The sequence below is a fragment of the Belonocnema kinseyi genome, chromosome 7 (genome assembly GCF_010883055.1).
Source record: "Belonocnema kinseyi isolate 2016_QV_RU_SX_M_011 chromosome 7, B_treatae_v1, whole genome shotgun sequence".
Lineage (NCBI taxonomy): Eukaryota > Metazoa > Arthropoda > Insecta > Hymenoptera > Cynipidae > Belonocnema > Belonocnema kinseyi.
This window is the reverse complement of record NC_046663.1, coordinates 41,250,340-41,264,763: the sequence shown is the minus strand read 5'-3', so window position 1 is coordinate 41,264,763 and position 14,424 is coordinate 41,250,340. Positions and strand designations below refer to the sequence as shown.

The following is a 14,424-nucleotide window of genomic DNA, read 5'->3' as shown; positions in this document are numbered from 1 at the left end:
TTAATCAAATAGTTAAAATGCGAACCAAAATATATGATTTTTCAACCAAAAATTATGAATTTTTATAAAAAAAATTCGATTCCAACCAAAATACTTTAATTTTGGACATAAAAAGATAAATTTTCAACCAAAATAGTTGAATAATTAACCAGAAAAACTAATTTTCTACAAAAAATTGAATTTTCAATCAGAAATATTCATTATGAATCAAAATAATTGCATTGTGCACCTAACTAGACCAATTTTCCGCAAACAGTTAAATTTTCAACCAAAATAGTTTAATTTTCCACCTTAAAAAAAAAGAATTTTCTACAAAACAATTCATTTTCAACCCTAAATCATTAATTTTGAACGAAATATTTGATTTTGAACACAAACAATTGAATTTTTAACCCACAATTATGCATTTTGATGGGAAAAAAATTAATTTTAAACCAGAATAATTGATTTTTTCACATAGAAAACTAACTTTTAATAAAATAATTGAATGCTTAATACAAAAAATTTAAATTTCAACCTAAAATATGAGTTTTCATCGAAATATTTGAAATTTCATACCAAAAATATACATTTTTACCAAAAAATGTCATTTTTAACTAAAATTATTGAAATTTCCATCTAAAAATAAAAATTCTTAACAAAATAGTTAATTTTCCAATGAAATAGTTGAATCCTTGAGCCAAAAAACGAGATTTCCAAAAAGCAATGCATTTTCAACCCCAAAGCATGAATTTTGAACGAAACATTTGAATTTTGAACCAGAACAATTGAATTTTCAACCCAAAAAACGATTTTTCTACAAAAAAATTGAATTTTCAACCCAAAAATATGCATTTTCATGGAGAAAAAATAAATTTTAAACCAAAATAATTGAAGTTTTCACGTAGAAACCTAATTTTTAATAAAATATTTGAGTGATTAATCCAAAAGAATTGAATTTTCCACCTAAAAAGACAAATACTCAACAGAATAGTTGAATTTCGAACCAAATAATTGAATCCTTAATCCAAAAAACGAATTTTCTACAAAGCAATGAATTTTCAACCCTAAAGCATGAATCTTGAACGAAATATTTGAAATTTCAACCCAAAAATATGAATTTTCATGGAAAAAGTAAATTTAAACCAAAATAATTGAATTCACAATCTAAACAACAAAAATTGTACAAAACAATTGAATTTTCAACCCAAAAATATGCATTTTTATGGGAAAAAAAGAAATTTTAAACGAGAATAATTAGATCTTTCAAGTAGAAAATTAATTTTTCATAAAATAATTGAGTGCTTAACTCAAAAATTAAAATTTCCACCAAAAAACATGAGTTTTCAACTAACGAGTTAAATTTTCCACTTAAAAATATGAATTTTTATCAAAGTAGTTAATTTTCAACCAAAATAAATAAATTTCCACCTAAAAAGACGGCTTTTTAAAACCATACCTTGCATATGACATTAAACCACCGGAAGTCCGCTCTAATTTAAATAAAAACCTCTTCTATTTTTCAAATTTATTCCACTTTTTTTATTACCTTACTAGCTATAATTATATATTACAAAACTGTTAACAAAGGTGCCTCACCTGGTCACTGAACATCGGGACTAGCTATACTTAAAGCAATTTTAAATTTATCCCCAATTCATTTGAAATAAATCTTTTTACAATTGATAAATCCAATGAAATTTCCACTACGCTGGATGGGGCTCAGGTGATGGGACTTCCGGTTCCGGAGGTTTCATTGGTTCTATGAGAGTATCTAAATCGGAAGGATCAACCAGCTGCTTTTTCCCGAAAGGTGGAGGTCCTATCAGTTTCTCAACATCTTCGTAACTTAAAGTTTCTCGTTTTAAAAGTTCCTCTGCAATCTAAAAATTACAAAATTCGAGCAATAAAGCTTCAAAAACAGCAAATAATTAGTCGTATTTTTAATGATTAGAAAATTGTATACCAATTGTAGCTTGTCATTATTCGCCAACAACAGCTTTTCGACTCGTTTATATGATTCAACGATTAATCTTGAAGCTGCAGCGTCCATTACATTTCCCAACTTCTTACTGTAGGGTTTTTTCGTTTGCTGTTGGGAAAATGAATGAAAAATTAGAGACTTTGCAGCCGAAAATGCTCTCAAAACGGAGGAAATACGACGATTTTTCATGAAAATAAGGGAATAAGATCTTTAAATAAAATTAATTTTGATCAAATATTTAATTCAATATGTGAAGTGCTTTAAATCCCTAAGACTTCAAGTCGAGATATATTTTATTTTAAACAAAATAGAGGAATTTTTAATCAAATAGTTGAATTATTAACTAAAAAATGCATTTTTAAATAAAAAGATAAATTTTCGACTAAAAAACGAATTTGCAGCAAAATACATAGAATTTCAACCAAATAGTTCCAGCTTAATTTAACAGCTGATATTTTAACTAGAAGAGATTTTGCTTTTGAATAAAAAAACAATTACACACCGAAAAAAGAATTTTCCACAAAATAGTAAAATCGCAACAACAAAAAACCGCATTGTGAACGCCAAAATATAAATTTCTGGAAAAAAGTGCATTTTCTCCAAACATGTAAATTTATCAGCCCAAAAGTCAAATTTTCTATCAAACAATTGAATTTTCAATTATAAATTCTGAATTTTCAACAAAAAAGTTCATTTTAATTAAAAAAATATTATATTGAATTTATATGACAAAAAGTCGTATTTTCAACAACAAAAAAATCATTTTCAGCCAGAAAATATGAATTTAGAAAAAGGAGGTCAATTTCAAGCAAACAGTTAAATTTTCAAGTCAAAAAGGTGAATTTTTGATAAAAAAAAGTTAATTTTCCACCCAAAAATATGAGTTTTAAACAAGAGTTTATTTTGATCTAAATAGTTTAATTTTCAAGCCAAATAGACGATTTTTTAATCATAAAAAATTAATTTTCGACCGAAAATTATGAATTTTCATTTAAAAAGTTAATTTTATCCAAATAATTGAATTTTCTACCAAAATCGTGAAATTTTCGTTCAAAAAAGATGAATTTTTTACAAAATAGTTGACTTCTTAACTCGAAGATATGAATTTTCACCAAAAACGATGCATTTTTAACAATAAAAGTTGAATTTTCTACCAAAATAGTTGAATTTGTAAGCCAAAATACGAATTTTTTACGAATCAATTAAATTTTCAACTCGAAAGTCAGATATTTCAATAAAAAAGTTAATTTTCCACCCGAAAATATGAATTTTAAGCAAGAGTTAATTCTGATCCAAATAGTTCAATTATTCTCAAGCCAAAAAGACCATTTATCTAATAAACAGTTTAATTTTCAAACCAAAAATATGAATTTTCAATGTAAAAGTGAAATTTCAACCAAAAAGTTAAATTTTCTATTAAATTGTTAAATTTATAAATTAATTTTGAACCAAATAATTGAATTTTCTACTAAAATAGTTGAATTTTTAAGCCAAAAAGACGAATTTTCTACAAAACAGTTAAATTTTCAAACGGAAAACATGAACTTTAAACAAGAGTTGATTTTTATCCAAACAGTTCAATTTTCAAAGCAAAAAGACAAATTTTTAATTATTTAAAATTATTTTTCGACCGAAAATACAGGACGAATTCCAAATTAATTGCAAAAAAATATTTGAAAATTTCTTCAAATCTTCGAAACCCTACGACATTCCTCATATCTTGTGGAAAAAATTTGAAATCCATTCAAATATTAAAAATGCTCTCATTCAAAATTATCAAAATAAAAATTAAATAAATATATATTTCGAGGAAATTTGATAGAAACTTCATGAATATATATTTCATATATTCTACAAAAACATTTTGTTACTGGAATCTTTTTAAATACCTTAAAATATTTAAGACTTTGAAAGCCTTAAAACTATTGATATTAATAAAAAAATTCTGAGAATATTTTTTAATTTCCGAAAATATTTCGAATCTTTCGATATCTTTTGAAAACCCTTGAAGACAACTAAGAATCTTTTACAATACCTTCAACTATTTCAAATACTTATAAATCCCATTGAAGTACTGATATAAACTTAAAAATAATTTTGTAAGTTTTTAAAATAAACTGAATTATTTAAAATTCTTCAAACTCCTTCGAAATTTTTTAAAGCTTTTGAAAATGACAAGGAATTTGAAAAAAATTACGTTAAAAAATTTGTAAACCTCTGATTATTTCATCAAATAGTCCTCAGGATTAATTAAATTCAAACTTTTAAAAGATAAAAAAAATCCATTAAATTAAGAAGAATAGAGTAAATTTAGAGAAATTCAAGTAAATTCATTAAATTTAAGAGAATTCTACAGAATGTAGGTTAAATTAATAAGAATTAAGGATAAATTAAAAATCTCTTCAAATCTAAAATATTTCAAATGCTTTAAAATCACTTCAAATTAATGAAATTGATATGAAAAAAATCCTTGGAATCTATTAAAATTCCCTAAAACACTTCAGATTAAAAGCTCCTGAAAATGCCTGAAAGTTTTAAAAACACCCTAAAATATTAAAAATAATTCAAGATAATTAAAAAATAGGTGTAGACATTTAATGAATACTGATTAACTCACAAATAAATATATTAAATGAACAATAAGAAAATCAGAAAAGTGGGGGCGATGCATGGGAGCTTGTTTTGATTTAAGCGAAGAATTGGGAAACGACAAAAAAGGGAATTGCCTTGAAAAAAAATAAAATAAAAAAAAAGAGGAATTTAAAAAAAGTGGTAAACAAGAGGTAAATTAGAAGACATACCCCACTAGTTTGTTCAGGATCGAAGGAAATTAAACCGACGGTGGAACTCATTCCATATTGTTGAACAAGAGCATAAGCCATTTTCGTGACTTTGTTCAAGTCGTCTTGAGCCCCAGTCGTAATTTTATTGAAGGTCAAACTTTCCGCGACACGACCTCCAAGCATCATGCACATCCTCTCCATCAGTTGTTCCTTCGTGTACAATTTTTGATCGGTTGGTACATACTGGGCAAATCCAAGTGCCATACTTGTTCTGGGCACAATTGTTACTTTGAGCAAAGCATCGGTGTGTTCTAAAAGCCAGGCAACAAGAGCATGTCCCGACTCGTGATAGGCCACGACTTTCTTCTCGGAAGGAGCCATCGCGTGATTTTTTTTCTCGACTCCACCGATCACTCGATCGATGGCATGAGCTAGATCAGTGCCGTCTACCTGCTTTTTCTTCTGTCTGGCTGCACACAAGGCAGCTTCATTACACACATTTGCGATATCAGCGCCTGAATTTACATTAGGACATTTTTTTAATATGAAAGATATGGGGCTGATAAGAGGGGTTAATTATTCCTGCAATCTAGGGTTAAATCGCTTGTAAATGAAAAATGAATCCCGTAAATCCCTTGCCAACCCATGCACCTCTTTCAAACCCATGCACTTCTTGCAAACCCACGCACTTTTTGCAATCACACGCACTTCTTTCAAACCCATGCACTTTTTGCAATCCCATACAATTCTTTACAATGCCTTCTAATCCTATGCAATACCATCAGAATTCACAGTCCAAAAATGCTCTCAAAATAGAAAAAAACAGAATGATTTTTCACGAAAATAGGGGAATACATTATTTTAAATAAAATGAAATATAATGAAACGTTTAATATTTCAATTCGAAATATACAATACATATGGTACAGGCCAAAAGTTTGAATATACTTCTTCTTTGGTGATTCAGGGTGGCCGTTTTAATCGACGAAATAAATTCCCGGTTTTTTCCCGGTTCGAAAACATTTTTCACGGTCAATGAAACTAAGAAAATGGAACACGAAAGCGAAAAAATTTACTGCTTGAGGTAATAAAAACTGAGCTGCAAATGAACGCACCCAAAGCGAAACTGTTAAATTTTGAACTTTAAAATTTTTTTAATTTTTAATTTAAAAATTTTGTATTCAAATGCTCAATAACTTACACACAAAATTGAAGGTACTAATATTTTTCAATATGAAAAAATATAAATCCTCTTTATCATTTTCAATGCTCTGAATAAAAAAATCAATCCATGAACTTTTAAATTTTCAAAATTATATAATTTTAAATAATTTCAAGCTAGAAACATTAAATATTTAAAAATTTAAAAACTTTTAACTGGACACTTCTTAAATTAGAAATTAAATTATTTTCTTTTTAAATCGTTTAAACATCCTTGGAAAGGTTCAAAATCTTATTTCAAAATCTTGATAAATCTAGAAGTTGTTTTAAATTGGTTTTAAATTAAAAATTATTTTGGAAATTTTTTCAGAACTTTTAAATATCTGTCAAAATTAATTGATTTTTTTCTACAATTTTAAGAAATTCCTGCAAATTTTAGAACATTTCTTCAAAAGAATAAAAATATTTTCTTAAGATTCCTAGAAAAATGAAAAATAATTTTTCATTTTGAAAAATTATTTTTAAGAGAATATTTAAAAAGTTTTTCAAACATTTAAATAAAATGTTCAAAAAAGATTCTAGAAGATTTTAAGAAAACTTTCTAAAATTTGCATGATAATTTTTTATCTTTTTAAAACTCCTTAATATCTCTTAAAATTACTCAATTTTTTTCTACAAATGTCTATTTGTAAATTATACATCAAAATTAAAAAATTTTACTCACAAATCAGGCATTTTTCAAATACAGCAATTAAAATTGTAACGTTCAGAGTTTAAAGGATCTTCGAAATTTTAACGAATCCAGGCTTTCAATGTCAAATAATTCAGTTAAAGATTCTTTACTTTTAAATATTTGGTTTCAGTTTACTTGTCTTAAATAAAAATTCAAATATTGCTAAATATTCAATGATTAATATTTTTTTAAATTAAAAATTAGAAATTGAATGGGTTAAAAATTGAATATTTTAGACTGAAACAATATTTTAAATGTAATAAAATCCTTTTCAACCCGAATGTCAGAATTTCCAACAACAAAAATTCATTTTCAACCCGAAAGTATGAATTTACAATAAAAGTTCATTTTTATACAAATAATCCAATTTTCATGCAAAAAAGACGAATTTTCGACCATAAAAGATGAATTTTCGAGCGAAAATTATGAACTTTCATAAAAAAAAATAATTTTCAACTAAATAGCTGAATTTTCCACCAAAATAGTTGAACTTGAAAGCCAAAAAGTGGAATTTTTTAAGAAAAAAGTTAATTTTCAAGCCAAAAAGACGAATTTTTAATCATAAAAAATTCCTTTTTGACAGAAAAATATGAATTTTCACTTAAAATGTTAATTTTTAGCCAAATAATTTACTTTTCTACTAAAATAGTGATATTTCCAATAAAAAAAGATGAATTTTTTACAAAATAATTGACTTCTTAATTTAAAAATATGATTTTTCGCCAAAAAAGTAAATTTCCCACATGATGAATTTTCAATAAAAACACTGAATTTTTATCCATAAAAGATGAATTTTCGGTTAAAAAGTTTTGGCATGTATTGTATATTACATTTCCAACATACAGTTACATTTTAAACCAAAAAATATTCATTTTCTACCAAAATAGTTGAATTTTCAACGAAGGAGTTGAGTTTTAATCGGAGTGGCAATTAAGCGGACCATTTGAAATTCCCTTTCATTTTCCGGGTTTTCCAGATCAAATTTTTCAATTTTCCCGGTCAACGCAAATATTTATTTTAATTTAATTTTAAAAATCCTTTAACTGACTAAAAAATTGCAAAATAAATGAATTTTTAAGCAAATACTTCAATTTTCCACTAAAAATATAGAAATCTCCAACAAAAAAAGGAATAGTTGAACTTTTTGATGAAAAAATTAATTTTGAACAAAATTAAAACACAGATTTTCAAGAAAATATTTCAACTTTCAACCTAACTAATGAATTTTCCACTAAACTTATAATCTTCAACTGAAGTACTTGAATTTTCAAAAACAAAATATTAATTTTCACTAATAAAGATAAATTGTCAATCAAAACTGGAATAATTAAATTTTAAGTTCATAAAATTAACGTTCAGCCAAATACAAGAATTTTCAAATAAAACTAGGGAACATTCAATTTGAATAAATTTCCACAAAAACTGTCATTTTTCAAAAATTAATAAGAAGCGACGGTCAGAAAAAATTCAATTTAAAAAAAATTTTAAATTATTGTTTTTTATTTTAAATGACACCAGTTATTATATTTTGATTCGTATAATCATAGAAAAACTATTTTTTCCACATATCTGACTTTTGGTACGATAACTACCTTAAACCAGAAAAATGAGTTTTAACTAAAATGATGAATCTTTAACTGAAATAATTAAATTTTTCACCAAAAGGATGAATTTTCAACCCAGAAGATTAATTTCTACCAAGTAACATGAATTTTCGACTAAAAAATATCATTTTTCAACCAAAAATTAAATAATAAAATTTTTAGTAAGAAAATGAAGGTTCAAGCAAAGAGATGTTAAATAATGGAATAATTAAATGGCATAAAAGTTACATGTTCAGTTTAAAAAAGAAAATAATTTTTAACTAAACAAGAAACAAATTTACAAAAAATAGTACAATTTTCGGCAAAAAATTCCTCTCCATCTAAACAAAAAAAAGCAATTTTCAATCAAATAGCTTATATTTCAAATAAAAAATGAATTTTCCACGATAAAGATTAATTTTCTATAAAAAAATTAAAATGTTCACAAAGTACATAAATTTTGAAAAAAAACTATTTTAATTTCTGAATAAAGAAAAATAGAAATAAAAATTCAATAAAAAAATTATGATTTAATTAGAGTAAGATGAAATAATCTAAAAAATCTGCGACTGTAGATAAAGTAGAAAACACTTTTCTAAATTGACCAAATTTATTGAAATAATGAAAACTTGAATTTTTCTGCTATCACAAGTAAATTCCGGGGTTTTAATAAAATTCCCTGTCGTTTCCAGGTGTCCCGGTCAAGTCGCCACCATATTAAAGTTAAGATGTCGAATTGAAAAAGAAACAGGTGACTTTTAAAAACGAATAAATTCATTTTTCAAACAAAACGTTTATATTCATCCAAGAAATATGATTTTTCAACCAATTACATAGTTGAATCTTCAGGTCAAAATGAAGAATTAAATACAAGAAACTTTACATTTCAACATATAACGTTTCTAAAAAAAAAAAATTAATTTTTATTCCAAATGAACAAATTTTCAATCGAAAAAGACGAATTATCAATAAAACAGTGGCATTTTCGACCAAAAAATAAATTACTTTTTGGTTAAATAGTTTAATTATTAAGAAAGAAACTTAAATTCCTACAAAATAGTTGACTTTCTAAACTGAACAAATAAATTTTTAACCGAAAAGTTGCATTTATAATCAAATAGTTGAACTTTCAACTGAAAAAAAAAACATTTTCCACCAAATAGTTGAGTACTGAAATTAAACAAATTTTCAAGCAAAAATGGAATATTTGATATTTTATCCAAATAGGATTAAATTTTTAAATTAAAAACAGTTCAATTCAACCAAAACACATTTTAATTCTCAATCAAAAACAGTTGAATTGCACCAAAAAGTTGTATTTTAAACCAAACTGTTTGAATTTGCAAGCCAAAAAGACGAATTGTTTACTAACGAGTTAACTTTTCAAACCAAAAAAAAATAAATTTTTAAACAAAAAGTTAATTGTTAACCAAATAGTGGAATTTTCTACAAAAATAATAGAATTTTCAACCTAATTATTGAATTTTGAAACCAAAAATAAACGATTTTTCGACCAAAAATTAGGGTTTTCAACATATAAAGATGAATTTTTTACCAAATAGTTGAATTTTCAACAGAAAAAAATTTAATTATCAACCAAACAGTTGCATTTACAATCATATAGTTCAATTTTTAACCTACAATTATGAATTCTTCACGAAAAATTTATAAGTTCATACTTCAGGAAAAAAATTTAATTTTTAATCCAAAGCAGTTTAATTCGATCAAAAAAAGATTTAATTGTACAAAAAAAAAGAATTTTTAAATCTAAAAGCAGATTGCTTTATTTTTAAGCCAAAAAGGTTAATTTTCTACAAAACAATCTAATTTTCAAGCCTAAAATATGAATTCTTAATGTTTTTAAATAGTTCACTTCAACACGTTCTACCAAAATAATAGAATTTTCAATCCAAAAAGTCAAATTTACAGCCAAATTGTTGAATTTTAAAGTCAAAAAGACGATTTTTCTACAAAAAAAAACTATAATTTTCAACAGGAAAATATGAATTTTCAATAAAAACGTTCATTGTCAACAAAAAAGTTGAATTTTCAACCAAAAACGATCAACTTCCAACTAAAAGCGATCAATTTTTAACTTCAAATTTTTTAAACAATGAATCTTTAACTGGAATAGTATTTTTATTTTCAGTTTTATAAAAGAATTATTCTTAATAAAAAAGATCTTCCATAAACAAATTAATTTTCAACAAACGAGTTTTTTTCAACCAAGTAAGTTTATTTCGAACTTGAAGGATACATTTTCAACTAAAATAATGAATACTTTACTGGAATACTTGAGAGAATACTTTGAGAATACTTTGAGAGAAAAAAATTATTTTCTGCCCAAAAAATCGGTTTCAAATTTAAAAAGTCGTTTCTTGTTGAAAAAAAAACGTGAATTTTCAACTAAATAAATGAATTTTCAATTAAAAGAGGCCAAGCTACATCCAAATTGTTAAATTTTAAACTAGAAAAGGTCAATTTTCAACTCAAAGTGGAACGGTTTAATTTTTAGTTGAAAAAATTAACGTTTCACCAAACTAATCAATTTTAAACTAAAATGATGAATACTTTACTGGAATACTTGAGAGAATACTTTGAGAGAAAAAAATTATTTTCTACCAAAAAAATCGGTTTCAAATTAAAAAAGTCGTTTCTTGTTGAAAAAAATACGTGAATTTGCAATTAAAAGAGGCAAAGCTACATCCAAGTTGTTAAATTTTAAACTAGAAAAGGTCAATTTTCAACTCAAAGTGGAACGGTTTAATTTTCAGTTGAAAAAATTAACGTTTCACCAAACTAATCAATTTTAAACTAAAATGATGAATCTTAATCTGGAATAGTTGAATTTTATACCTACCAAAAAGACGAATTTTCCACAAATAACATGATTTTTTTACAGAATAGTTTAATTTTTATATAAAAAATATCCATTTTTAACCAAACAGTAGAATTTTCATACAAAAAAGACCAAATTTCAACCAAAAATAGAATAGTTGAATTTTCCGTTAAACATTTAATCCTCAACCTAAAAAATCGGATTTTCAGAAAAATAGTTCAATTTCATACTGGAATAGTTAAATTTTTAGTTGAAAAATGTATTCACAAGAAAGTAGAAACATTTTTGTAAATAAATGAATTTTCAATTAAAATGTCGAATCTTCCAACAGCAAAATTAATTTTTAACAAAAGAGTTTGGCTCTCAAACACTAAGAGTTGAATTTTCAAGAAAAAAAAAGGCAAATTCCCAACAAAAAATGTAAACAAAATTTATAATATAATTCTTTTTCTAGAATTTAGGAGAAGAAACTTTCGAATTGTGACAAATTTGGCCTCGGGTCCGATTTTTTAAATGCCTTTTAACTAAATTCCAGTTTTAATTCTATTTAAAAATTACCTGTTCCAAGTGAAATTATATTTAATTACAATTATTTCCACTCATATGCCCTGAAACTGCAGATAAAGCAGAAATCACTTTTCTAATCTATCAATGCAGATTGCATTTAGGCGAAAGAACGAGAAAAAGAGATCAAATAATTAAATTCATCAGATCATTGGAATTTTTCCAAAAATCTACCTGATATCTTTGGGAAATAATTGATGTATTTGTGAAATCTTAAAATATTTTATGAATATTTGATAATATTTTAAAAATATTTTGAAAATAATTCGAATCTTTATAAAATATTAAAAATATCTATCCGATATCTTTGTGAAATATTTTTGAAACAGTTGGTAATATCTGTAAAAATTATTTTGCAAAATATTCAAAATCTTTACAAAATCTTTAGGAAATCATTAAAATCCTTTGAAAATATTTTTGAAGTATTTGGTATTTTTTTTAATTGTTGAGATCTTTTCGAAATATTTGAAATCTTTGTGAAATGCCTTCAAAATCATTGAAATCTTCCTGAAATATGCGAAATATTTTTGAAATATGTCAAAATTTTGAAATATTTGTGACTTTTTTTTAATTTATCCGAAATATTTGTGAAATCTTTGCGAAATATTTGAAATTTATAGTAATATTTGGAAAAATGATTGAAATATTTGGCAAGTCATTAAAACCTTTGGAAATCTTTGAGATTTTGGAAATATTTGGTAAATATTTGTAAAATTATTGAAATCTTTAGGAAATCTTTGCGAAATATTGGAAATATTTTGTAATATTTGTAAAAATAATTGAAATCTTTGGGAAATCATTAAATCTTTAGAAATCTTTGAAATTTTGGAAATATTTCGTAAAATTATTGAAACCTTTAGGAAATCTTTAAAAAAATTTTCAAATATTTGGCCATATTTGTGAAATTATTGAAATGGTTTTAAAATTTATAAAATAATTGAAGTCTTTTTGAAATCTTCTAAATCCATCCGAAATATTTGCGAAATATTTGAAATCTTTCTGAAATCTTTGGGAAATCATTGAAATCCTTTGAAAATATTTTTCATTTGGTATTTTTTGTTGTTAAAATTCTTAATTTTTTTTTTAACTACATCAACAATTTCTACAAAATTTATCAAATTTTTTAAATCTTTGTGACGTCTTTCAAATTTATCCGAAATCTTTGCGAAACATTTGAAATAGGTTTGAAATATTTTGTAATATTTGTAAAAATGATTGAAATCTTTGAAATCTTAGAAATATTTCGTAATATTTGTGAAATTATTGAAAAATTCTTAATATTTTTTAAATATTTGGCAATATTTGTTAAATTATTGAAATGGTTTCGAAATGATTGATATCTATCGGAAATTTTTATAAAATAATTGAATTATTTTTTAAATCTTTCAAATCTATCCGAAATTTTTGCGAAATATTTGAAATCTTTTTGAAATCTTTGGGATATCATTGAAATCCTTTGAAAATATTTTTCATTTGTTATTTTTTGTTGTTGACATTTTTGAAATATTGAATTTTTTAAAATTACATCAACAATTTCTACCAAATTTATTAAATTTTTTAAATCTTTGTGACATCTTTCAAAATGTATCCGAAATCTTTGCGAAACATTTGAAATTTCTTTGAAATATTTTGTAATATTTGTAAAAATGATAGAAATCTTCAGGAAATCATTGAAATCGTTGAAATCTTGGAAAATATTTCGTAATATCTATGAAATTATTAAAAATCTTTAGGAAACCTTTTAAATATTTTTCAAATATTTGGTAATATTTATGAAATTCTTAAAATCGTTTCGAAACTATTGAAATCGTTCGGAAATTTTTATAAAATAACTGAAGTCATTTTGAAATGATTTAAATCTATCCAAAATATTTGAAATCTTTCCTAAATCTTTGGGAAATAATTGCAATCCTTTGAAAATAGTTTTGAAGTATTTGGGATTTTTTTTTAATTGTTGAAATCTGTGAAATCATTGAAGTCTTTGTGAAATCTGTTAAAACTATCCAAAATCTTTGCGAAATATTTGAATTTTTTGTGAAATTCTTGGAAAATAATTGAAATCTTTATGAAATATACGAAATATTTTAAAAAGATTGATCAAATTAAAAAAAATTTTGTGACATGTTTCAAATTGATCCGAAATCTTTCTGAAACATTTGCGAACCATTTGAAATATGTTTGAAATAGTTTGTAATATTTGTAAAAATGACTGAAATTTTTGGGAAATTATTGAAATCTTTAAAATTTTGGAAATATTTGGTAATATGTGTGAAATTATTGAAATCTTGAGGAAATCTGATCGAAATTTCTTAAATATTTTTCAAATATTTGTCAGTATTTGTGAAATTATTAAAATTGTTTAGAAATTATTGAAATCTATTGGAAAATTTTTATAAAATAATTGAAGTCTTTTTGAAATCTGTTATAACTATTCGAAATCTTTGTGAAATGCTTAGAAAATCATTAAAATCTTCGTGAAATGTGCAAAATATTTGTCAAATATTTGAAACCTTTGTGAAATATTTGAAATATGTTTGAAATATTTTGTAATATTTGTAAAAAAAAGGCTGAAATCTTTGGGAAATCATTAAAATCTTCAGAAACTTTGGAAATATTTCGTCATATTTGTGAAATTATTGAAATCTTTGGGAAATATTTTTCAAGTATTTGGCAATATTTGTGAAATTACTCAAATTGTTTCGAAATTATTGAAATCGAACGGAAAATTTTATAAAATAATTGAAGTCTTTTTGCAATCTTTTAAATCTATCCGAAATATTTGCGAAATATTTGAAATA

The 14,424-nt window shown here is 24.4% G+C and overlaps 1 protein-coding gene across 1 annotated transcript in view; it reads right to left on the bottom strand.

Annotated features, from left to right (window-relative positions):
• Positions 1 to 1,495: 1,495 nt before the first annotated feature.
• Positions 1,496 to 14,424, bottom strand: part of LOC117176839 (paraplegin) — a 34,188-nt gene continuing 21,259 nt past the window's right edge. Inside the window, exons 7-9 of the mRNA XM_033367181.1 lie at positions 4,765 to 5,261; positions 1,946 to 2,071; positions 1,496 to 1,862 (exon numbers count right to left, since the gene is read on the bottom strand). Of these exons, the coding sequence (XP_033223072.1) occupies positions 1,686 to 1,862; positions 1,946 to 2,071; positions 4,765 to 5,261 (800 nt within the window). The 3' untranslated portion in view covers positions 1,496 to 1,685. The remainder of the gene's footprint in view (positions 1,863 to 1,945; positions 2,072 to 4,764; positions 5,262 to 14,424) is intronic.